Source organism: Megalops cyprinoides, chromosome 17, assembly GCF_013368585.1.
Source record: "Megalops cyprinoides isolate fMegCyp1 chromosome 17, fMegCyp1.pri, whole genome shotgun sequence".
Classification (NCBI taxonomy): Eukaryota; Metazoa; Chordata; class Actinopteri; order Elopiformes; family Megalopidae; genus Megalops; species Megalops cyprinoides.
Genome location: NC_050599.1, coordinates 7,070,350 through 7,096,845, shown reverse-complemented (window position 1 = coordinate 7,096,845; position 26,496 = coordinate 7,070,350). Strand labels below are relative to the sequence as shown.

The 26,496-nt window shown below is 41.7% G+C and overlaps 1 protein-coding gene across 1 annotated transcript in view; it reads right to left on the bottom strand.

Moving 5' to 3' along the window:
- Nucleotides 1-6,402: 6,402 nt before the first annotated feature.
- The window catches only part of LOC118791947 (runt-related transcription factor 2-like), a 36,399-nt gene continuing 16,305 nt past the window's right edge, over nt 6,403-26,496 (bottom strand). Inside the window, exons 4-6 of the mRNA XM_036549526.1 lie at nt 14,551-14,727; nt 12,985-13,146; nt 6,403-6,908 (exon numbers count right to left, since the gene is read on the bottom strand). Of these exons, the coding sequence (XP_036405419.1) occupies nt 6,424-6,908; nt 12,985-13,146; nt 14,551-14,727 (824 nt within the window). The 3' untranslated portion in view covers nt 6,403-6,423. The remainder of the gene's footprint in view (nt 6,909-12,984; nt 13,147-14,550; nt 14,728-26,496) is intronic.

Sequence of the window (26,496 nt, the reverse complement as noted above, 5' to 3'; positions counted from 1 at the left end):
TCTCTACAGCTGAATTATTAATTTAACAATTCAGTTGTTAATAACTACAATGTAACCTCCAGGGTTATTATTCATGGTTCCCGTGGAAGTGTGCTTTGAATATTTCAAAATGCCATGCCACATTGACTTGCTAATTTGATTAGTCACACAATACGGATTTAGTGCTTCGTAAAAAAATGAATCCATGTTTAACATTACTGATTAATGCAGATCTTCTTTACTCTTTTCAATGTATTATTGCCATTGCTACACAGATATAGGTAGAGTAGGGAAAGAGTCAGTGTGAACTCCACGACAGCTTGACTTTTTTTTCTCTACTCCATCTGTATGAGGGGAAACACTAGGAATATTCCCAGTCCTTCTTAAAAACACATCCCTACGCGTAGGTCCAGATTGTGTCTGTTATGTCTTGAAATAATGTAAAACAGCCCCAAGGTCTCAGATCCATGTCCGCAGTGCACACCATTAGCAGGAGAAAGACTTGCCAGTAGCACAAAATAGCTCTATTGAGTGGTTTCCTGCCCAGAATGATCCAAGCCAAACGTTGATCCAAGCTGAACTTTTAGATGTTTGCATTCCTCATTGATACGGTTGTAAAAAGAGCTTGCTCCAGGTATGGCCGGCCATGTTGTGCTACGCGAGTGGACATCGGCACGGAGCAGTATGTCTCCTTGTATGAATCAGCTGTTATTAATCACTACCTGACATGAAAAGAATGTTGCATGTACTTCTTTTTTTTATTATTTCATTCCACGCTAACATGGGAAGAAGAATGAGGAAAAAAAAAGAATCTTTGTTTCCGTGTTCTCATGAGGAAATCTCCTTGAAGCAGTCATGACCAAAGTATGCTCAGCCTGTACAACTACTTGTAGATAAAAGAACCAGCACACAAATGTTCCAATGAACCTGCAGGTGTCCCAAGGCAAACAGGACTTTATTGCTTCTGAAGACGCAAATTGAGGAGAAGACATCTATCAACTGGTCTGAATGTTTAATGCCACATCATTTTTCATTACTATTGCAGTAGAAAACGACTCAATAAATCAAACAGCTTGGTCCAATGACTTGGAAGAAAGGGTGGATGCATGATACAGTAAAATACTTTTTGTACTAATTACTATTTCGTAATTATAAATTCTTCCACACTATAACAGTACAGTATTTTACTTTGTATCACTGAGTCAGCAAAAACCCTACAAGATAAACAAACATCAACATTTCAAGGTGTCACAGTGTGGCATTCTTATTTTACACTGGAATTGTGCTCTCATCTCTATATTTCATATCCATATTTTGAAGAGTTTCTCAGTCTGGTTTATAGTGACGCACATTCCCCTACTCATAAATAAACCATATATATATATATATATATATATATATATATATATATATATATATTTTTTTTTTTTTTTTTTTTTTTTTTTTTTGAAACAATGAAAAGCTGCACAATAGTGTTAAGGAGAGCCTTCACCACCTCTTCCTTGTACTAAATGCTTTTAATTGTAATTGTAAATTGTCAATTGTGTGTCAATCATTTATAATTATGTGCACGTTGGCAATTTGTTTGGGGAGCCAGCCTATTGGGTAACGAGCCACACCCGACTAATTGAAAGGTGATTAAATACAGGTGTGGCCAGGGAGCAGAGGAGGCTCACTTTGTCCTGGCCTTTGGCTTGCATAGGCTGGTTTCTTTGTCTGTTTGGATTTTAAAACAAACTGTTGGGTTTTCACCTTTTGTTTTTGGCTTATTTGTGAGAGAAGTGGCGGCCAGCTTCTCTACAAATAGCATACATTTAACCTGGACATATGACCATATATTACCTGTTGAGTAATTACTCTCTGCTGTGCTCAGGCTACCTCACAGACAGAAGGAACTGCACTGTTACCCAGCATGCTTCACTGGCAGCAGGTTACGGGCAGCTGGGAATCTTAGGCGGAGGTAGAAGGAATGGGGGGAATCAGAAACACAGAAGGCATAACGCATTTTACTTCTAGCTTGGTCAGTTTAAATGGAAGACTGCATTTAATGCAGTGGAAGACAGAAATATAAGTTTAGGTCACAGAGGTGGAGGCAATGTGATGTCAGCGTCCAAGAAAATTCCCTGCCTCATATAATGTGTGTGTGTGTGTGTGTGTGTGTGTTTGTGTTTACATTAGGGCTGTAGAGCTTAATTGATTTTTTTTTATCTAGCCAAATTTGTCAACTGAAATTTTTTGCTCACTACATTTTTTTTTTTTTTTTTAGCAAAATCTCAAATAATTGAGCAACAGCCATCCATAAATGAACATCCAAAATCAAATTTCTGAAAAAAAACAGCCATTACAGTATAACAAAAAAGCAGAGTTTATTCTTAAGAAACAAACAATACAATCATGAGAAAAAGCCAATGTTGCTAACTGTTGTCAGACTATTAGTCCCTTATCATTTGAAAGGTTTCTTTCACTATCAATGAAGTTTGTAAGGCGAAACAAAATGGCAAACACATCAAAATGAAACAAACATGATCTCTGTACAGTATGTGCATGGAGAGCCACACTCGACCACGATGAGAAAGCTTATGTTTCCACGTGCCACAAAAACATCTTTGCAGCCGTTTGAAAAAGATGATAAGCGTTACTAAAAGAAGGCCCAAAAAACATAATAGATACAGAAAGCATAAAGTATGATTGCTCGATGATACAAACAAATATATATTATATAATATATGCTTACAGTTCTGTAAACATTTTGTAAACAAGGTTCAGCTCATCTCACAGCTAAAAGAAACCGTATAATGACCTTTTTATGGTTAAAAAAAGAAGTGGATTCAAGATTTCAGCCATTGTGAATGGATGAATAAATACATTGTTGTGCTTGGGTGTCCATCTCTGGAGAAGATGACATTTCTTCTGCCTTTTGAAAGTACTGTTTAATGGCTTTCCTTTTGTAACTAGGCACTTTTTCCTACACACATATTACACATGAATGGCCTTCCAGTACTTTAGAAAACCCACAGATTAATGCACGTACCACAGGCTTTAGCAGAAATGTCCAGTGATGGTTGGAAACATTATTTTTATCCAACACTACTTCAACCAAACAAAGACAAACCTGGGACAAAAAAAAGGGTACCTCTAGCATGCTGTTAAATTAAATGGCTTGTAAACAGGTAGGCCTGTAAGACGAAAGGCAGATGACTCTGTACAACTTAAGTTCCTGATGGGACTTCGAACTGCTTCGGTCTTTAATTAGTATAATATTCCTACACCATATTCATATCCCTTTGAACTATGCTTTTGTAGCAAAAAAAAGTCACATTTATGATTGTCAGAGAAGGCAGAATGTTTACTACACTCGGCTCTGGACTTTCTCTATTTTACAGATTATTTTATCCTGATTCTATGTTATTGTACATGAAATGAAAAAAAAACATTATCATGGAAATGTTATTATGTACGTACCTTAAGATGCATCATCTATCACAGAAATAAAAGTACAGCTGTTTACACAACCTTAAGATGTGAAGGGTTATGTGCAGCTATTGAAAACTTTACATCAAATTAATGTGTACAATGTTTTCTGTATTACCATTGCTTCCTTTACTGATAAATTACTATGAAGGTTTAACTGCAGTATTACAATATAAACATGTATTAATTTCAATGATTGCATTATTGACTCTTGATTTTTTCCACTTTTAACTCAAAATTGTTTCACCAAAAAACTCTCATTTTTAGTGTCAAAACATTACTCAAAATATATGTAAAGACAAATACCGACATTGCATTGTATGTGACATCCGTGTGAGAGCATTAAAATGGTGAGTTACCACACTGAGCATAATCCTGAATATTTTGAGACTTTTGGAGATCCCTAAATAAAACAGCAGGAGCTGCAAGAGGATCTGATCAGAGGTCCGTGTAGATCATTGCTAAGGATTAAAGATTAAAGCATGCACCATTGGGAGAGGTTTTGAGATGCTGTGAAAGGCACTATTGGGATGGACAAGCATAAATGTATGCTGATGGCACACAGATGAGACCAAGTCTGGCATCACCCAGTAGATGCATTTGAACCTTGCAACCCCGCTGACCCTCAGTATCAAGTGCTTCTAATCACCCGAAGACATTATCAGGCTTTAAATTTTAGGAAATAGCAATAAGTATAAAATAATAAAAAACCAGAAGCGCTTCACTGTACAGAACATACAAAATAATTATTACATGGGTTTACCAGGTTGCTGCCCGCAGCCAAATTAAATTACATTATACAGAATATTATTTAAAAGTCAGATATTTATATGTACCAACAACATTTCTCAAATCTTCAAAGCCCTTCTCACCAACTAAAAACAAAAAAAGGTTACAAATATTGTACTTTGACTGAGACCACTGACAGTTTGTGATGGTTGTGTTCCTTTCCATGAGTTGTGTACCCAAACAGGTGGCTGTGTGGGCTTCTGAATCTAAACCCTTTGCTACTGAGCAGAACATCTTTTGGATTAGAAGTGAATAAAACGAACATGTTGAAGACAGAGGAAATGTATCGAGCTACAAAGGTATAACATAAATCAGGATCAACGACCATAAGCTTTGTCAATCTTTTGTTTCTTAAGAATGTTTGAGAGGTGTGTGGGTGTAGGGGTTTCACCTGTGTACGAATTTTAAAGTAAATCTAAAAAAGCATTTTACACTCTAGTGTAAAACCCAAAGCACATAAAACCACGATACCCATTATTTCTGGACAGTAAAACCATTTGGAAACTGCACATTGTAGTGATTCTCAAAGTTTTTTTTTTTTTGGAGAAAGATACTGAAGTGGGAAAATGTTTGGATATCCGCAATGGCACAGACCAGGTAGAGTTAACCCATAAATAACTGTAATGTGTGCGTAAGCCATAGACTCTGATGAGCAAATACTGATGAATTTGACATTGTACCATAGAATCATTGTAGAATATACTGGACTCATCAATACTGACAGTCTATTCATTTTGAAGTGTATCAAATCTCACAGAGAGTGGTTTAATGAATCGCTGTCAATACCAGCTACCAGAGACTTTATTCTGTGAAGCTATTTGCATTGCACATCAACATTTTGATAGGCATGTTAAAGATAAGACATTGTATTAATGGATATTTTGGTAGTGTATAAATAATTGTATATGCATTTATAGGCCGTACGTTCTGATAAGACTGGATTAAGAATATAGCTATTGTTATTGTGACCATTCTAAGTTTTCAACTGAAAAATCACTGGGCTTATTTGCAGGATAAAAAGACATAAAAAGGAAGCAAAAAAATAAATAAACTTGACAAAATTCACCAAAGAAAACATCACAATACTTCCTTTCTCCTTTAGTCTAAGAGAAAAGAATAGATTTTCCTGATTGTAAGTAGTACTTTTCTGAATTTTTTTTTTCCAGGATTATATGCAAACATATCAGAGTTCTTTGCGTCAGCCTTGTTCTTTTCCATTTGTCTGTTATTGTGATGTTGATTCCAGACCAAATACTCGTTCAGTAATGCTGTTCTGAGTGCTGTGTTGTTTTCTTTGGAAACTGTGCCATTTCAAACCTCTTAAACTCCTCCCATTTTTCCTTAAGTTAATAGAAGTCAATAAACGACGTCTCTTTGGGTACTCCAAAATAGAACATATTCTTTAAATTATTTTAGAAAATCACTGTTAACTTAATAAGAGATTCATCAAAAATATTTTTCAAACGTCCGATTCTCAACTATCAAATACATTATATAATTTATGGCTTTATAAGAGATTATTTCTCAACCAGTACCAACTTTGTAGCTACAATTTACAATTTAAATTAAATGACAATAATAGAACCTCCACACACTTAAAGAAACCTTACTGCTGTTACCATTGAGTGTGACAAATTGCACACACACATACACACACACAAACACACACACACACACACACACACACACACACACATATAAGAAGCAGACTGCCATTCAGTGCTAAAATTGCAGCATTAAATTTAGTTAGTATAAAAAGTCTCAGCAAACAGCCTTGTAAAAAACATGTTCAATACAACAAAAAAGGAAGCTCTTATTTTTACTAGTTCAATAATTAGTCCATTTGATTGTCCCAATGTAAAAAATACTGGAATAATGCCTATTCTTCTAGGACACCCGTCCTCCTTACTGCTCAAAGCATGATCTGAGCACTCTTCAGACCACGCTCGATAAATATTCAAGAGAAAAATCTCTTCGATTCTAATCCCAATTATAGATAAATGCAAAACTGCAAAAAGAAAAAAAAAAAAGATAGAACCTGGTCCTGCAGAAAGAAAGGCAAAAAAAGAGAAAAACAATTTCCCTTGTGAAAGTTTGTGCTTTCAAAACCATTGAGTTTCAGCTCTATCTGATCGTTCAAGGCACTGTCCGAAGGCGCTGTGGTGATCCGGGGTCCCGAGGACGTCAATATGGCCGCCACACGGACTCATCCATCCGGCCGCTGGCGTTCAGCACCGTGGGTGAACTGCTGTGGCTACCCTCTGCATCCACCCCATCTGTCTGGCTGGGCAGATTGGGGTTGATGAGAGAGCTGCCCGTGGAGGCGCTAGTGCAAGGCGGGAGCATCCGGGAAGGCGAGCGGTCACCCCCCGGCACCATTGAGAATTGGTATGACCCGGAGGAGGCGCCATAGTAGAGATAAGGCGTGCTGCTGGTCTGGAAGGGTCCACTCTGGTTTTGGGTAGATCCAGGATAGGGTGGCGGCAGGTAGGTGTGGTAGTGGGCGCTGCCGAGGGACATGCCTGAAGTGACGGGGGTGGGCGTGTAGGTGAAGGTAGCCGGGTAGTGCATTCTGGGACTGGAGAAGCGGCTCTCGGTGAGGGACGACAGGCCGGGGAACTGGCGCTCAAACTGCCTCGGGTCCGAGAAAGGGCTCAGGTCAGAGGCACCTTGCGTGAGAAACAGACACAGTGCATCAAACCCAGCGACATCAGAATATTTTGTGACATCTTAACAACGTCTTAAGAAAAAAACTTTCTCTATTCTCAGCATTGCCCACTCCACGAAATCAAAGCCATAATCTGTGCCTGCACTGATAATAAAATCAAACAGGCACTGCAAACTACTGCAATAATGTCATACATATAAAAAAACAGATGAATAATTGATTTGTTTGTCAGACTTGGAGGGCTTACACAATGTTACACAATGCACAAATATGAAACCATATGACTAGGGTTAGCTGGAAACCACAGAACAAGGATGTAATATCGGGGATCGGAAGTGTAATTAAGACGTATTATGGCATGTTTTATGAGGGTTAATGGCATTCCAGTCATCACAGCTGGGCACTCAGTGCAATCACTTTCCACATTCATGCTCCACAGTCTCTTTTACACAAGCTGGTGAAATTGCTACGTAATTTATGAGCTGCTTGACAGCTAATATGTTTTTTTTTCTGTGATTGACTGCTTCTTCCAAATAATCTCCGAGCTCTGCCACAATGAAAAACAACAACAACAAAATGTATTGTGTGTAGTGCATTTTACAGCCAAGGTTGTCACAGAGTGCTGTGCATAGGTTTTCCAGAGCAAACAAAAAAAGGGAAAACTCATGGGCTAGTCAGCGTGAAACTGAAAATTATTAAAATTATTTCCTGACAAACCCCTGGAAAATATTACTACAGTATTAAATATTATAGTAAATTTTAAAATAATACTATACACACATATATGGTGAGGTATGCATAAATCTTCAGAAGGCATTTTAGCAGTCTTTTTGTGGTTTGGGAGATGGCAGGTAGCAGGCTACAGAGGTATCTCTCAGCCATTGGTGGGGTGGTTTTCGTGGTAACCCTATGGCCTGTTGGTATTGGCCATTTCAGTTCTCTAGTGGTCACCATGGCTGCGGGTAACTTTTCATCCCTTTGCTGGGTCCACTGAAGATGACATCAAGCAAATGTATAATGGTCACATCAGACAGGCAGGTCTGATTTCATCAGTTGTATTCGACAGTGGTAGATGTTCCCATTTAATAAATTCAGATTGGCTAGTCAATAACCTAACTGCTACTGGCTTTCCGACACTGTGAAATGCTCTGATTTAAAGGAATGTTAATTCACTGTTAACGAATCAGTCGAAGCTGATTTAACAATGCTGATAAAAGTAGATAACCATTGGGAAATTGGTAACAATACTTTTATATATTTTAAACAATATAACAACTATACTAAATACTCATAATGACTAAAAAATATCATAAACTATTTATTGTCATCATCCAAAACCACAAATCTATGACAAGGAGTATCCCTCTTAATAAAAAAATGTTCATTCTTAATCACAGCATAGCAACAGGCAAGTAATAGGTTTTTTCAGAAGCAATGATTTGAAAGGTGGTGTTTACTCACTTAATTAGAAACAGAATAAACCAGGTCAAAAAAGCTTGGGCAAGATTATTTGATAATGACTTCCTTCTGGTAGATGTGGACAGTTTTTAAAATTTAGCTCTTTTAAAACCTAAAAGAGGTGCTAATGCAGAAATAAAGTCTATTAATGCAGCCTGTTTATGCCAGTTTCCTCTTTCAGAGCTAATAAGCTTTACCCAATCGGTGCACACATAAATCCAATCAGTCCACATAAGTGCCCGGTCAATGCCCCTTGGCAAACAGTCTCTAAGCATAACAGTGAAACAACAGATATTTTCATTTTTTTCTAGCTCTGTTTTCCACTTTTCCTAGGATAAGGGAATCATTTTCAAGTTTTTCCCAACCGGCTCTGTGTTTTCTGGTTTGGAAAATGAACTCTGTGCAGTACTTTGGGACAACTCACTAATAAAAATATAATATAAAAAAAATGAAGTTTTGATTGATTGATTTTCTGCATATCAGAGTCTTTTTTAATGCTGATATATTTTCCATTGGCTGCATGCAGATGAAGAAACTAAAAATTGGTTCCTCTACTATCAAGAAAGCAAGAAGCCCATTGGTTCTTCTAGACTGGGCTCCTACGCTTCAATCAGTATAACAGAGCAGGATAATTGCATAAGTTCAAAATATGTCTTATTAAAAGGAACATTTAAAATATAACATTACCGCAGCTCTGCAGCAATATTACTCGAGCCTCATATTCGCTCTCTGGAAGGACTTAAAAATCAATATTGCATTGATTAAGATTTTTCCTTAGTTTAAAGTAGCTCTTTGAAAACAGATATTGCATTGGGACAAGGTCCAAAAACCAGGGCTTGGTGTCTTTTAAAAAAGGCCACACAAGTGGCACAAAGATCAGATGGCTTCGTCACATCCCTGATCTTGTGTCAGTCAACTGAAAATGTGTGTGTGTGTGTGTGTGTGTCTGTGTATGTATGTGTGTGCAATCTCGTGCGTGTTCTTGCATGCATATGTGCATGTTTGTGTATATATTTTCATCCGAATGTGTGTGTGTGTGTGTGTGTGTGTGTGGCTGTGTGTGCGTGCATTTGCGTGTGCGCGATGCATCCGCATGTACATCTGAAAAAGAGTCGGGTTAAATCGGGAGTTGCACATATGGAAACGCTTTCAGGAAAAACAGTTTCCATGAGATGCATAATGAGCCAGGCTCACTCTTAGATGTGGCTGCGTGTCTTCGATTAGCCAGAGAAAAAGGGCAGGTCCCTTCTGTTGGGTTTTCTAAAAATTAAAAACCACTAATAGGCTGTGGCTACCAGAACGCTGGGCCCAAAAAGCCAGAAGAGGAGAAAAAAAAAACACCCCCCCCCACTCCCTCCGCTCCCTTCGCTCCCCCCCCCGGCACCCTTCCCGCCTCCCCTCCCAGAGACACGGCGCTCTTATCATAAATCATGAGGCGTCTTCACTGTCACCATGTCTGCCGTTCGCGGGGCTCGGGGGCCCGTGTTTATCGGGCTGGGATTCGATAACATGTGCGGTCAATTAGGGTCCTTTTCGCCTCTCCCCCGCTCTATCAGATCCCTGCCATTTAAAAAAACAACAGGAAGTTGCACTGGAGGAAGAAGAGCAGCCCTGTCTGCTCTGAGGAGGCAGACAGGGCGACTTGCCCTCTGCCCACACAACGGTCCAGGCCGTCAGCTGGGCGGCAGATGCAGCTCTGCAGAAGGGTTGGCATGACGATGCCGGTGAGCTGATGTGGTGCCATCTATATTGGGGAAGAACTGTGGCGATACGCCCGCTTTGAGCAACGTTAGCTGCCTGGATGACTATCTGGAGCTAAGACAATACTTTGTACTCTGAGTTTTTTAATGCAATTATTCATTATTTATAGTTATGTAGTAAACATACGTTTTTTATATGTCAATTTGTTATATGTCAATTAATTTGCCACTGCATCCAATTAATCTTTAAAGACAAAAAAAAAGTATTACAACTGATTAACGAGTTTTAACATTGAAGCCCAGACAACAAACTATAAAACACACACTGATTGGTACATTGATTCATTCAACGATCCGCTCTCCCGGCTGGAGAGTCGCATTAGACTGCTTGTGCATACTGCAGGAAACATGTCATCCACAATAGGTTCAGGGTCATATTGAATTAGCCCTTTTTTAGCTGCTGGAAAGAGACAGGTAGCTTTGAATGAGGGCCTAGAATCATAAATTGAGAAAATGACAGATCCTGAAACTGTCTGCCTTTCCCAACTGACCACTGGGGTTATGAAAGCTGCTTGTCTTGGCAGCAGGAGGAGGTTTGGTGAGTGATTGATAATGCCTGTTGACAGAATTAGCCACTAATTCTGCTAAAACAGGAAACAATAAGGGCCCTCTCTCTGCGGGTGGAGCTCCCTGCAGCTGGAGAGCAGAGCTCGTGACTGGCTACTCTAAGGTTTCAATCAACACTCGATACTGTCTGACTGGCGTGCTTACAGAGAACCAAACAAACTCAAAGTGCGACTAAACACAGGCCACTTGCAGATATTTTTGGGAGACTTCAGGGCTTCGGTGGCCAAATGAACAGAAAACTGGACTCATAGGTTTGAGGTTATGGTGTTCAAGTATGCGTTCACTGCCTTTAGGCAAAAGTCTGGGGCATGAATTCTGGAAAAGAACTTATGGCTTCAGGATCATCACAGCCTGTTGCATCCAAATAAAACTGTCATCTTAAATATGAAACATTCTCAACAATGTAGTCCTAAGTTATCAAACTGTATATGAACTCTACATGTGATATGACAAGGGCTGCTATCCTATCGTTAGCAAGGTTTAGCTTTCTCCATTTAGCCTTAAAGGCTTTGCATAACAGTTAGATCCAGTAACAGCTACTTATGCGGTAACAATTTCCCCTGAAGTCAATTTAAAGCAAAGGAGTTCATTATCAAGGTTCATTGGAAAACAAGATAAGATTTATAGCAACACAGGATTTCCAATTCCATTGGAAAAGTACAAAACATATGCGGATGATTTTTTTTTTAATCAGGGCCACATATTGACCAAGATGTGGGAGTTGCAGTCCGCATGAGTTCTTCTGAATTTCTGAATTAAAATTTTCTTTCCAGTGTTGTTAAAAATGAGACCCGCATAAAACATAAGGGTATGCTTTATACTAAAGGGGCGTTAGTTTTTAAATACTTCCAAACAACACGGTACTACATCACACACTCTCAAAGTGAGAGGTTCCTCAGTGCCAGTAGACCTGTGAAGGACAGCTTTCGAGTGACACTGTGAAGAGGGCGTGCTGTCAGAGAATCCTGAATCAACGGCATATGGTGACAGGGTACACCGCCTCTGCAGGTTTGAGTGACGTCGCTGACGTGACAGGCCTTTCCGACAAAGCGCGCGGGCCTTTGGGAAGGACCAAGAGGTGCGAGCGTCTCTTTCAGAGGAGAACAAAGCTCGACGTCTCCGAGATGAAAGGGGGATGAAATCTAAACTAATCAAATCCGACAAGGCGGTTGGCCGGCGTTCAAACCTGCCACTGAGCCGTCACACCAATGTTTTTTTGCTTCTGCTTCGGGCAAAACGAAAACAGTTAGGGAGCGGGGCCATCACAAAGGAGAGAGGATAAAAAAAAAAAAAAAGCTGGAGAAAATTACCTGGCAGCCAGACAAACAGGTGCACAGAGGAGAACTGGTCTAAATTAAAATTTTAAAAGGGCACTCAGGTAAAGGAAGATAAATGAGTGCGCCGAATATTTAATGAGGGCACTGTTACAGTCAGGCACAGGCACAGTTCTGATTCCTAGGATTACCCTGACTGCCTGTCTCAGACTGGAGCTCTATAAACACAGGCAGACACTTGGTTTGTCTACGCTGGGCCTGTTATTACTCCGTTCCTTCTTATTACCCATAGTCCTCTGAAGATCAAAGGCTTTAGTAGGGGAAATCGGAAAACATGGCCCTTCTTCGCGTTTTTTGGAGTGGCTCAGGGCCTGCGAACACAGCGCTGGATCTCCCTCTCGCGTCTCGCAGAAAGGCAAGCTTAGCTTCACCCACCCTATTACATTTCTGAAGGATACAATAGTGTAAATCCAGAGTTGATGACTTAGTAATGTACAATTAACCAGAGTGTTGCTACTCCTGGTACAATAAATCAGGCAGTAAACATAGAATCAATTAAATTGTACACTGACTTTAAAGGCATTTTTTTTTAGGAATTCCCTCCCTGAAGAACTACACTAGGTACTCATTCTTTTGCATCTTCGAAAAGCAGGCACCCATGCGCATTGCAAACACTCTTTGCCAATTACCTGACTCGAGTCTTTTGTGGCAACTGTATTTCTAGTATAATGAAGGGCTCCCGTAGCTTTAGAGAATGTTTAAAGAGGTAATGCTTGATTGGACAGGGCACTGTTCTCACTGCCTATTGGGAGATCTTTCGGGGGGGGGGGGGGGGGGGGGGGGGGGGCACAAACCTAATGAATCCCCTTCCATCCCTTCCCGCCACATATCAAAGCCAGCCACCTGGGCTTTCCTCGTTCAGGTATTTTTCTACTGAAAGGGTAGACTACAGCCGTAAATCCCCCTTTCCCGTCTGACCTACAGAGGAGAGGCGCGGCCGCACCTGCGGGAGGTTTACCTGAAAGCCGTCGGGGCACCTCGCTGATGGCCGGGAGCCCGGTGGCTCGGGTGGAGGATAGGGGCGTGGTGGAGTGGATGGAGGGTGATGTCATCGGGCTCAGGTAGGGCGTGTAGGGCTGCTCATAGGACCAGGGGGGCGAGGACTGGGACTGGCGCGGGTCTGGGGGAGGGGGGGGCGAGAGAGCGGAGGGACCCCTGGGTGAGAACTCCATGGGCACAGCGCCACCTACAGGCCAGCCTGAGGCCGTCCTCATCTTCAGGTTTGTTTCAGCTGAGTTTTGCTGCTGAAATCCTGGTTTTTGTCCCTTTCAATATCTTTGATTTTTGATGTGTTAAATAATAATAATAGCAATAATAATCTTTTTAAATGGATGGTCAGATAGACCTACAGAGGAGTTGTTACTGTCTGTTAATCCATTGGTTTTAAGCACAATGCACACTCTGATAAAGTTTCTGCAGAAATCAGACAGTTTGCATGTGTGACTTAAGTAAAAAAAATGCAACATCCAAACAATTCAAAGAGCTGTCCAAGGGCTTCCTGTTTGCATTGCAACATGCTGTCACCATAAACAAAATGTTTATGCACAAAAGATAGAGAATTCTGTTGGTATTTGTCCAAGGGGGGGGGGGGGGTCCAAATGTGAGAAGCATTGCAAAATACCCACATTGTCTGCACAGCACATTTGAAAAGAATTTGTTTGCATTTTTTGGCTACAGTCGGAGTGCCAGTAAGGGTTTTGCCCATGAAAACCAAAGCCAGGAAGCTATAAAAGATGAGTCCATTAAAGTAGCAGAGGGGGAAGTTTTAAAATCACGATTCCATTACTTTAAACTGTACTTCATAATATTGATTAAACATATTATGCATTTCAAGAAGAACATTTGGGTGAAAAAGGCAACTGATTCATCTCAACATTCACCTCAAACACTCCATGATGAGGTAATGGTGTGGTGCACCATAAGAAATATGAGTACAGCACTTAATGAGTATGACACAGACAAGCCAATGTGAAACAATGTGTATCTTAGGTATGAGTACTGTTCTGTACCCAGACAGTAATTGTTTGCTCTGCTGTGTCATAGAATGGGGATTACTGCTCGTATAAACCTCATTTAGTGCAATCTACTTCCAAGCAAACATTCAAATGTCTGCTGGAACAGGACAGTATCTTACATTCTGTGCTCATTCTTTGTTCTCTTTTTCATGTCAAAAGGTACAGAATCTGTAGGCCTTTTTGAAAATTTTCACACGGGACGTTTTTGTATTTGATTTTTGCAGTAATATTCAAGTAATTACACATGGGTAGATTTTACGATTTGCAAAGACAGGATGCTTGAGATTTATTTTTTAAACCAACAAACAACTTCTTACTTAAATCCTCTCTAATTTCCTGATGCGCTGGCATCCAGGGTCAGATTTCATCAGATTGCGTTGCTCAGAACTTGAGAATGGCAGAATTCATATGCATGTGAATACAGTCATCTGTAACAGGGGGTCTAAACGAACACGCCAGATCTCTCCCCCCCCCCCCTCTCTTCCTTTATCTCCCCCTCCTCTCCTCACCTGATATCTGTGTCTGTCCTTGCGGCGTGAAGGAGTTGGGCCCCGTGTTGAGTGACGGCCGGGGGCTTTGCGTCGGCACGGCGACCCTCATGGTGGTCTGTCGCAGGCGCTCCAGCTCGCTGAGGCGGTCGGAGAATAGGCCGGCCTTGGGCGGGTCCTCCAGCTTCTGCCTGTGTCCTGCGGGAGAACAGTAACGCGCCTGTTAGGACGGCACTGCAGTGGAATGGATGCATCACGCTGGAGAGAGCCATCAACCCCCCCCACAGGGTGTCCCACTTCAGTTAAGCAGTGTGCATTTCCTTCCATTACATTACATTATTGGCATTTAGCAGGCGCTCTTATCCGGAGCGACTTACATAGGTTACAGTTCTGACATGTTATCCATTTATACAGCTGGATATTTGCTGAGGCAATTCTGGGTTGTGTCCCAGCAGTGCCCCAGCAGTGAATCGAACCCGCAACCTTTCGGTTACGAGTCCTGCTCCACACCACTATGCTACACTGCTCCAACACCTTCCACCTTCTGAAGCAAAACTAATTCAAAGAAATGGATGATAAATTGAATCAAAATACATCATGGCAGCAAGATGCTGAAAGTGCAGGGTGCCTAAAGCTGGCATGCTTTTAAAGTATGGTGGCAGAACCAGCATCCTTAAATCTAGTGTGCTGTACCTGGAAAATAAAGAGCAGAATGCATTAGCTTTGAAGTCGTTTTTGGCATTGCTTTTTGTTAACGTCTGCTTTTGGAAGTCAATAATGCAAACTGAGCTGTTGATGGATGAAGGCACAATGAAAGGTTGTCTGTCTGATTCCAGCTAAAAGATTTACGATAGGCAGCTCTCCATTGCCTTTCTGGTTCTACCACTTTTAACTCCAGTGCAACCTACATTGGAGCTTTGCTTCCACTTTAATTCAGCTCTTTCAGATTCTGATAAAGCAAAACATCTGAATATTGGTTGGGGGCAGTGCTGCTTTGTTTCTGGTTTTATTTCCAAGCTGCATTCTAAAGCAAGTGTTTATGGCGGTCGACTGAAGTTATTGATGCAAAGACAATTTTCCCCAAGAGACCAACAAAAAATTTAATTTATAGATTTAACTCATCAAAAACTGTGAAAGCTGGGAACACGTGTTTGAACATGATCAAGTCTGATCAGAGAGCCAAAAGCCTGAACTCTCTCCAGTGTTAATATACCCACACAGTATGGACTCTCCAGTATAAATACTGTATATCTACAAAATAGTTCTGGTCTTGGGAAAAAAATGCCATTTTCTCTGTCTCCACCCTGGTAAAGTTTCAAAGCTTTATAACGTCCTCTCAGCCCTTTATGCATCTGAAACAGACCGTCGCTGGCCGTTCCTGTGCGCATCTCACAGAACCGTGGAGCAGCTCTCTTCGCAAACACAATCGTGAAAAGAACACCGGGACGAGAACACAACACGCGCCAACGTCCCGGCGAAAAAGGAGAAAAAAAAACGAGGCTTTAAGAGCACCACTTCGTGAGAAGGGGAGCGACATCCTGCTCGCACAAAAAGCCAACATTGATTCATGCCGTCCCGTGAAAAGAGGCTCATCCTCCGGTAAACACGGCCTGTCACGCCATGCCCCTGCGCCCGCCTCTCGGCCCTACGGCAGCCTCTTCCTGGGACAAACAAAAAAAAAAAAAGCAAAAGAAAAACGGCCTCTGAGCAGAGAGGCCGGAACAATGCGGTAAGGACTCACAGGTGAGAGTGCTGTGAAGGCCCACAGGTGCACTCCGTCTTTTTTGGGGGCAAACTCTTGTGTCAATACAAGGGAATGGAAGGATAAGGGGTAAAAAAAAAAAAGCCTGTGTATGTCTCGTCTTTTTTTTTCCCCTCACAAAAACGGGCCTGTCTGTCTGGCCCAGGCCGACTCCTCTGAATGGCTGTAAAGTAAATATCAAACAGAAGAAAGAGAAACTCCTGCTGGAGCTGGAGCTCAACTCGGAGCTGGCCAGAGTCCAGTTGGCATGGAGGGAAAGCGAGCAACAGAACCTCCAATCTTGCAAAACCTGATTGCGCTCAAGTGCGGAGCTGAGCAAATATCACTTTAATAAGGAAGGTACTCACTCAAAGGTGAATGTGTGCTGTATCTTTTGAGCAGTTTTTTGCATTTGGGACAATGGCATTCCTCGGAGTATCCTAGATGTGTCAGCATAGAGTTAAATGTACACCTGATTATTGTTATCATTATTATTCTTATTGTTTTTATTAAGAAAAAGGAGAGGAAAATATTGTACTAGGTAATGACCGCCACAGCTTCAGGCCCTCATAAAAACTGCCGAGTCTTTTTTTCACAGATCATAATATTCAAAATAATCAAATGTTTAATGAAAACAGCTCAACGCTCAAAACACTGTTAGCCCTGATCCAGGTCTAAATTACACACTTGGCACAGTTGCCGAAGACAACATGCAAGATCCCTGCCACCAGGGCTAGTCAGAATCTGCTAATTACCACGTTAGATGGTTCAATTAGACCATTTAATCCCAGCGCATACTGTTTTCCCAGGGCAAAACTAATGTTGATTTAGGTGAAGTGATCCTGCCGGAGGGTGGGGGTCAGGGCTGCCAGTGTCAGTCTGAGAACCGCGTCTGCCTTCGGAAAAGCTGCCCGGGAGTGTTTATGGAGTTATCTGGATCTCATTGAGGAGGATTACGTCCCGCCATTCACATTTCCCACTTGAGCACAGTTCCTTTGTAAATTACATGATAGGACAGGAATAATGAATTTTTTTTGCTAATGCGGCAGCACCGCAGGAAGAAAGAACAATCATCCCTCTTTATTCTCAGGCGTGCACAGTGCCGGCTCCTTCGTGCGGGTTCTGAGAGAAATTGCACAAAGTTCTGCTTTGTGTAGTCATATTTCCAGACGTGTCTACATAAAGATTCATATAAATACCTGTGCGCGGTGCTAAGAGGTTTCAGCAGCCCTGATCAACAGTAAATTTAGACGGCCTGATGTTCATTTGAGTCCGGTGTTCTGCGAATATTGCTGACCACGGTCTGAGAGTCCCTCCCCAAGCACTGTATGCTGAAATAGTTAGGGCCTTTTTTTCTCACTTCCAGTGCTTCGTCTAACACAAAGTTCTCTTTACAAACGTGACTTTTTTTTGAGGTGTGGGGGGTTTGGGTGGAAATCTCTATATCTTTTCAGGGGATCAAGCAGTAGAGATTAATTTAACAGGAGTAATACTTTTTAACTTTTTTTTCTTAAAATAAAAAAGGTTATTCTGCATAAAATCTCTGACTCTACATGCCTTTTTAAAACAAGAACAACAAAAAATTGCATTTTGTGTACAGTGTTCATAAATAATTTTTGAGTGAATTTTAAAAGAGATATTTCAATTCAGACAGAATAAATGCAGAGCATTTTTCAAAAAAGGACAATTGTTACGACAAATGTGAACATGCATAAACCAGCCAAACAGCACACATAGATAAATTAGATTTTTTAAAAAAGGTTATAAGGACTTATAAAGAAGTAAGACACAAATAAACATTTTTTAAGGTTTTGAAAACTGTCCTTAGCTACACTGTCCTAATGCAGGCCATCCCAAAGTTCAGGGCCTAGGTCACTCTTAACCCCCAGCAGCCTGAGAATGACGACCTCAGATGTATAGGAACCAGTAGCTCAGATATGCACTCAGGGCTTGAACACATAATGCCTTAGAAGGAATCAATAAAATCTTCACCTCTATTGTAAAAGCACTTGATGGCCAGTATAAATAGTAAAAGAACAGAGTAGTGCTTATTCTTGTCTCATTGAAAATCCAGCATCGGCATTTTTGAATCAGCCACAGGTGAGATAAAGCATACCCACGCAGACAGGGAAAAAAAAGGGCATTACAGCTATCCTTTCTAGAAATAGTGTACACATAGATGAGTATCTATGTGTCCTTAAATTGCAGAAACCATAAAAAAGTGAATTCTAGATATATTTCTTAACTCACAGTAGCAAACCTATATAAATTGCATGAGCTCTAGTTTTACGACAAAAGTGAAATGCCTTTACCAAGCCTATCAAATAACTCACAGAGATGGCACAGAGGATAACATGTGTTAGCCTGAATATCAGAATGTATTTACTGATACGATACGGTGTAGGGTATATCAGAATGTATTTACTGATACGATACGGTCCAGGGTGGCCATAATGACTCCACGCTTACAAGAGCTGTGAGGTCACAACATTTCATCACTCTCTCAGGAAAGTCCCACATCTGCTCATCGTCCAAGAAAAAAAAAACACACCACACACACACACACACACACACGCAAGCGGGAAACTTTTAACAACACCAGCCATGTTACTTGTCCACCCGGCAGTGCCAACCAGACACAACTGTACCAGTCACTCTAAGCCAGACTTACACCACGCGTAGGGTGGAGCGGGGCTGGGTGGGACAGATGCCACTTGTGAGCTGTTGGCGGACTGATCCTGAGTTTTGCTTGTCTGATCCCCCCGCAGTACGGGAGCTTTGATCACATCCCAGAGCAGGAATTCACTGAATTTCGTGTTCAGCGCCGAGGATGAAAGAGGTATTCCCCCTTCCACAAAGCCAGCAAAGTAGACGGTCTGGAATGCAAGGTCGGGGAGGGATGAAACATGAGCAAGTCTGCGCAGTCTACAAAGTGACAACAGTGAGAACTCATAAAAGGTGCCATTTTATGCGCTAGAGCTGTCACCTGTATGGTAATGACAATTCCCCCCCCCCCTTCCCCAGAAAGAGAAATGAGAAACATATACTCCACGCTTTAGCATTATTGGCCCTCTTCCTGGACCAGAGACTGGCACCTCATTCTGTTATGACCCAGAATAGAAAATCCAGACTCTGGCTTATGTTAAAACACTAATATGCTTTAAATATCAAATGTATCTGGCCGTCGGTGCGCATCAATCATCTGAAGGCGACACAGCGCATAAAAGGCATGAAAGCATAAAGAGAGACGTACATCCGTCTCTATTTCATTGTATAATTGGAGTGGTGACAGCAGGGCTGGCCTTCCCTCTTTATTTCTGAAGGCTGAAACAATGGATTATTTCATATTGCGGCCCAAGTAACTGGCAGCATGTTAAGAAGTAGAGGAAGAAAAAAGGAGCAAAAAAAAAAAAAAAATGGGTCAAGGCCAGACATACAGCCACCATGAGAGTCTGAAAAAGTGAAGGGGATTGGAGGGGGGAGGAGGGTGAATGGGGGGTAGAGGGGGGGAAAGACAGAAAGAGAGAGAGAGTGAGGAGGAGAGGGGAAAGGAAGGGGGGTAGAGTGGTAGAGAGAGGGAAGACAGAGAAAGAGATGAAGGCAGAGGGCAACAAAAGAGAAAGAGATGGAGAGAAAGAGGTGGGGGTAGTGAGGGATGTAAAAAGAGAAGGAAAGAAAGGAAAAAGAGAGGAGTGAGTAAGAGTGTGAGACAGAAAAGAAGAGGGAGAGTTTACAGAGGTTTGAGAGACGAGGGCTTGAGAGGAAGAGAGAGAGGAGTGAGAGAGGAGGAAGAAGCAGAGAGAGGGAGAGAGGAGAGGCGAGCCAGGCGGCAGTGGACCTCTGCCAGGAGCTTGTGTGGTCCGAGTGTTCCAGGATTCAGGAAGCAAAGCAGGCCAGGAAAGGGCACACACGCTACCAGAGTGTTATAAATCGATGGGCTGTCTGCAAGCCCCGTGGACGAGCTTCCTCGCCACCTCTGCAGACATGTTAAAACGTCTTTTCCCCCCTGTTTTTTTATCAGAAAAAAAGGAAAAGACAGATAAGATCGATTGTTTTGATATGAGGATGGCGTGTCCTTTGACTTTGCTCAGAATGGAGCTTTCTGGCACACTCACCAGAGCGAGCTTTTTAAATTGCTCTGGCACCTTCGGAAGGACCACATGGGAAACTGGTCTGACGGCCTGAGGATTAGATGGATCTATTTTCTCTTTATGCCCCCCCCCCAGCTGCTGTTTGAGCCGGCCTTATTTGTGCTTCTCCCATTGTAAACCGAGTTTACTCTGAAAGAGCCTCAGCTGTCTGTGCTCTGTTTATATATACACCATAAAAATATTATTCCCCGTACACTGACAACAGAGCTTAGAAAGGTACATAACCTTAAAAAAAACATAAAAACCAGGGATAATGTTTGGTTGGGCCCACAAAGCCTCATGAGGGCCAACCAAACACTTACCCTGGGATACAAACTTTTCAAGGAAAAGTTCATGATCTATTTACATGCACATGTTGGATGCCATTTATAAAGCAAACAACCACCCTTTGTACAGCAAATGAACTTGGATGGCCTTTAAATGAGGGTACATGTATCAAATGTTTTTCACCGCCAGTACAGCTTTAGTATGTACAGTAAGCAAACTGCAAAAATGGATAATTTGACGACATTGATACTGGTGTCCCAGTATCGTGCAACTCTCTGCTCACCTGAAACACATTATCTGGTGCCAAAAAACGACAGAAGGACTCAGCTTTGCCTATTTGTGCCAACCCTCTGTATATAGTCAGCAGTTTGTACTGGGGTAACACAAGGTGCACTAGACCCAACTGTCAGGGCCTGCCGGGCGGTGAAAAAGCCGTCATCTATGTAAAACTCCCTCTGTGCTATCGCCAATAACAACAACAACAACGGCTTTGACTTTCACGGAGACACGGCACAGAAATCGGAGTCCATGCTCTCCTGAGAAAGCAGAGAAAAAATAAGGCGGAGATTTCTGTTTGTTATGGAAAGAATTCCCGTGTTGCTTTCTGTCCTTGGAGTACAGAAAAATTGGAAAGCTCTTGCAAAAAAAGCCTTCATCAATCACTCCTGGCCATGCCTGGCACCTGTCAAGACTTGCACGAAATGTATGAAACAGAAAGCTGCTTCGCAAGCGCTGATGTCCAATGATAAGAAATCGGCTTTATATTTGCCTTATACTCCAAGAATGTGGCTACAAATGCTAGCAGCCAATCTATGACCCATTTCTGCAGACAAACTGAAACAGTTACATTTCAATATTTCAAAAAGGTGAAACCTGTCGTCACTGCTGCATCAAAAATGGACTTCAGACCAAATACTCTTTAGAGAATGTATGGTGGTGGAAAATAATGCAGCTATGCTTTTTGGTGGATTTCTAATGAAATTTGTCATTTATTTTAAGGCTTTACACTAACAAAAAGTATGACCAACAATGGAGCCTTCTAGCTCTGCAACAAAATCTTAGAATGTACATTATTGACTTTTAATCCCAGTTAAAACATGTCCATTCAAAGGTGACAAAGAGATAGAAGAGTAAGACAGAGAAAAGGGGGAGGGAGAAAGAGAGGGAGAGAGAGAGAGAGAGAGAGAGAGAGAGAGAGAAGGAGAATGAGGTTCTGAGGTAAGCAAAGTGATGTGCAGACAGATGGGTGAGGTTTTAAAAGGCCGGACAGGCTAAAGTTTTATGAGAATCCTGCTTGAGACAAAAGCACTTTTCCAGTTCTCCGCAGTGAAGTGAATATTTAGCACATAGCACCTCGTTAAAAGTCTTAACGGCTTTGGCATGTCGCGTTCTTTTCTTGGTTGTCATACCCCCCCACCCCCCCCCAGCAAAGGGGACATGCCCCCCCATATCTGGATTTTCTCACCGTGGTTGAACTCAGTAGACGACTCTGGGGTGGAATCGCCCAGCCAACATTCCACAAAACGTTATGAAATTGATTCCATATGGCTCATGTGTTCTGCAGTATATCGACGGGCAGACTAATGTGCGCAACAATGTCATGTATTGTGTAATACTCTTCTTGAGAGAGGTGATGGCGAGTTTTTTTGAGAGGTGAATGCAAAATTAGGGTGATAAGGTATTGGTACATATAAAAACCTTGCAGACAGATAGACAGAGATACGTGCAATGATGAATCTTGGATTTCTTTTACAGTGTCCATCTATATTGCTGGAGAGTTAAGGAAGCTGTTCAAGAGAAGTGCCCAGCACGAGGTAAAGGATCTGCCACCCTTGGAAGTCGTAGTTCTGCAAATTTAACTGTAACATACTGCCATCCATTTTAACATTACTTGAAGGAATTATATCTAAGATACAGCTGATATATACCGAATGCTAAGCAGGTATGGTGCAATGAATACTAAGCAATCACAAATGACAAGATGGTGTCCACGCATAGACAGCAATGCAAACCTATCCTGCTCTTTCTCACATTTAATAAAACCAGACTTGTGAAAATGAAAACATGTCCTGCTGTATTCTATTAAATTGGAAAAATTGTCACCTGTCCCCTGTAATACCCCCCCCCCCCACCTCCAAACACATTTCCCCCACCCTCTGCCACTCTTACAAACCTAACAACAGTACAAGACATTCCCCATGCATTGGTGGGGAGGGAATTGATTAAAAAACAAACGTGAAAAATCATGCAGAAAATCTGTGATCTTAAAGTCAAATACAAAATCCCCCTTCTAAAACATCTGCTGCTCTGCCATAATAGTTGCCACGTGCTTAAAAAAAAAAAAAAATCCTCCATAATTATTATTAGCAATTAGGCGTGTCTTTGAGGAAGCAGATATGAAAGGCTCTGCTCATGTCTGAGGAGAGTACTGCACCACAAACTTGTGTATCTGTAATTCCTCTTCATGCCCAAGTGCCCCACACTGACTCATAGGCCTGCCGTCTCACCTGTCATGGGAGGACAAGGGCTGATTGGTTCTCCTGCCCTCTCTACATCAGCAGCCCAAACTGCGCCATGTTGGGGAGAGAGATGACCATGCTTCTGCTTTTGTGCTGCACTGTTTACATGCTTGTAAATGTAGCGAAGGCGGTGTAGAGCTCCTGCTAAAGTCAACAAAGTCTGCACTCTCTCTCTCGAACGGAGAAACTCTCCCTCGTAAAAAAGCTATAAATAGGCCACCGAAGCCTGGCTTCTATCTGTTTTATTTGTTGGGAAAAACAACTCTGTTTTCAGTCTGATTCACAACGCCTACAGGTGACTTCAGGGGTGCAGACAGGGCAGTTAAGTCTGCGGTATGCTGCTGTGGTGTAACTCAAAGAACAATGTAAAAACCAAGGGACGGACTAACGTAAACACATCTCTTTTTCTTTGATCTATTTTCCAGGGAGAGGTACAGAAGTGACCACAGTACACCATGAAGACACCATGGACACAGCAGAGCTAAGTTTTCATGAAGGCCTTTGCATAGTGCCTACAAACCTACCATGACTACCATGCAAGTTAGTCATTTGTTATCAATGCTTCTGTTGTAGAGTAAAAAGTAAAAGTGCAATTTACTGTAATAATACCTTTCAGTAATAATGTGGTAATATTTCCCAGTAATAATGCCTTGCACCACCCAAACCTTGCATCTATCCTCTCTCCTCCTGGCTAATTTACTGCATTAAGCCTGTTAATCCACAAACCATCGTTTTCAGTAAACTCTCTTTTATTTAGTGGTCACAGGGAATGGAACGGGCACTGCCCAAGGTGAAGCAAAAGAAAACAACTCAACAATGACAACAACTAATGATCAATTAGTGGAACAAACCGAGCCATGCTGAAAATGGACTTGGCAAAGAGAGGTAACCCCACCTCTGTTTTGTTGGCTCACTACACTGTGAGGTCAGCAGATGCCTTGGAGTTCGGATGTTTAATGTTGACTGTTTATTTGTTTTTAAGCACCTGAAATGTTTGCAAGATGAAGTACATCACTTACACCCATCAAACTCCTATCTTGAAAAGTCAAACCACAAAAGTAACGCAAAGCACAGATAAAATAGAAATCAAATAATACATAAAGCTTGTTGGTCCAGGTATGAGGTGTGACAAGGTGACAGTGAGGCTTTCAACCGGCAGGTTTCAGGGTTAAATCCTAAGTGTGACACTGCTGCTCCTTAACCTAAGCATGTAAAATCTGAGTTATGTAATCCTGCCAAGCAAATAAAAACATAATACTGATGAGACAGTTACCTCTGCATCCTCAGAAGTTTTTAATTTTTACTTATGGAAAGGTCCATTCACGAAAAGCACGCTCTATTGCAACTATCACCCTAGAATTATGTCACTCGGGGGTTTACCCTTGCTTGTGGAATGTGGCATGGTTGCTGCTTAACTCAGAGTAGAGCATCTGACCTCACAGAACCTGTCTTTCAAATGCAGCCATAATAATAACATAGAACCACCTATAAATGTCTTGGTTTAACCAACCCCTCCCACTCTATTAGTCTGAATTACTTTTAATAACTGCTATCACACCCTCAACAAAACTGGCTTCACCCACTAATGACACCTATAACACACACACACATACACACATACACACACACAGACAGGCTTTTTCTTTTATGATACACCAGCGGAACCCAGAACCCTCATCACTATTGGAAAACAAGGATTGATTTCATTGATTGATTGAGAGCATCACATAATTCAGGGATTTTCACAGGAACCACAGAAACTGGGATTAACACAAGAATAAGGGATTATCACAGAAATCAGGGATTATCACAGAAACTACGGATTGACATAGAAACCAGGAACTGTGATAGAAACCAGGGATTACTACAGAAATCTGGGATTACGATGGAAAGTCGGGTATATTGCACAATTCAGGGATTACTACATAAACTAGCCACAGAATGCAGGAGTTATGATAAAAACCATTACCAGATAAACTGGGATTACCAAATAAACTGTAGACTATCACGGAGAATAGAGATTATCACAGCAGATAGCTCTGTCAGACAAAAAAAGGAACCTGGAGAGGAGCAGCAGCAAGGTGGTTACTGTAAACACAGGTATTCCTCCAGAATAACAGAGAGTTTCAACACCCTCAGAGTGAAAACACCATGAGTGTGTACTAAACACGCTCCTGTTGTTTTCCGATTCATCTAAAACTGCTGGCTTTGATTGCTAACATTGCCAATGCCAACTGCAGAGCTACTACAAAAGAAGAAGAACATAATCAAAACATGTCCCTAAATCCCACATACGTGAGTGAAGCTCAGGGAAACAAAGGTAACATTACACCCGAGGAGGAAGCCTTACAGTAATTTTCTCATCATCGCCTGTTAACTGTTTCTGACACTGTATAAAACAATGATTTTCAGTTATAATTATAAACAATTACAAAGCATTGACCCCTTATCACCTATACTTAATAACCTCCTCCTGATTACTGAATGTGATCCAGCTCTCCAAAATATATATGTAGATATAACAAATTTCCATACAGGCAGTTAATGGGTCAGTTAATAGCCACTGAAGGTATACACAACCCAGAGGTACATCTCTGATGCAAGTGAATGTTGAATGCTCAAAAAAAGCCTGGTCTCACAGAACTTCTCTATAAAATGCAGTATCAATATCTATTAGTCTAACCAACCCCTCCCCATCTATTAATCCAAATTATTTTTAATAGCTGCCATCACACCTCTCACACAATGAGTGCTGCCAACTTACGACCTCCATTATAAGACAGACATACACATATACTAATACACATTCACACTCAGAATTATTGACAGACAGAACAGGCCCGCAGCACTTGAGAAGGGCAGCTCTGGCCATTTTAATATGGCGGTGTATGTTTGGTCTTCATCTGCAAAGAGAGGACACAATATTACCTGAGAGGGCCAAAAAGTGGACAGTGTGTTTCCCGGGAGGCGCGCAGAGAGTGGACAGTGTGTTTCCTGGGAAGTGCGTAGAGTGGTTAGTGTGTTCCCTGGGAAGAGTGCGGGGCGGACAGCATGTTTCCTGGGAGAGGTGTGCACAGAGCCTGTCTGTTCGAAGACTCTCAATGAACAACACGTGTGTTTCTCTCTCCCAGAGAAGCCTGGGGGTGGTGGGGGGGGGGGGGGGGGGGGGGTTATATCTCTGCTCCTTTAGGAATCAAATGATGCCCAGCAGGCCACCTAAAACATAAATACGTTGGTAATGGATTTCCTGTAGGGGAAATTATGGCAGTTCAGCCGGTGCTAAGTGTGT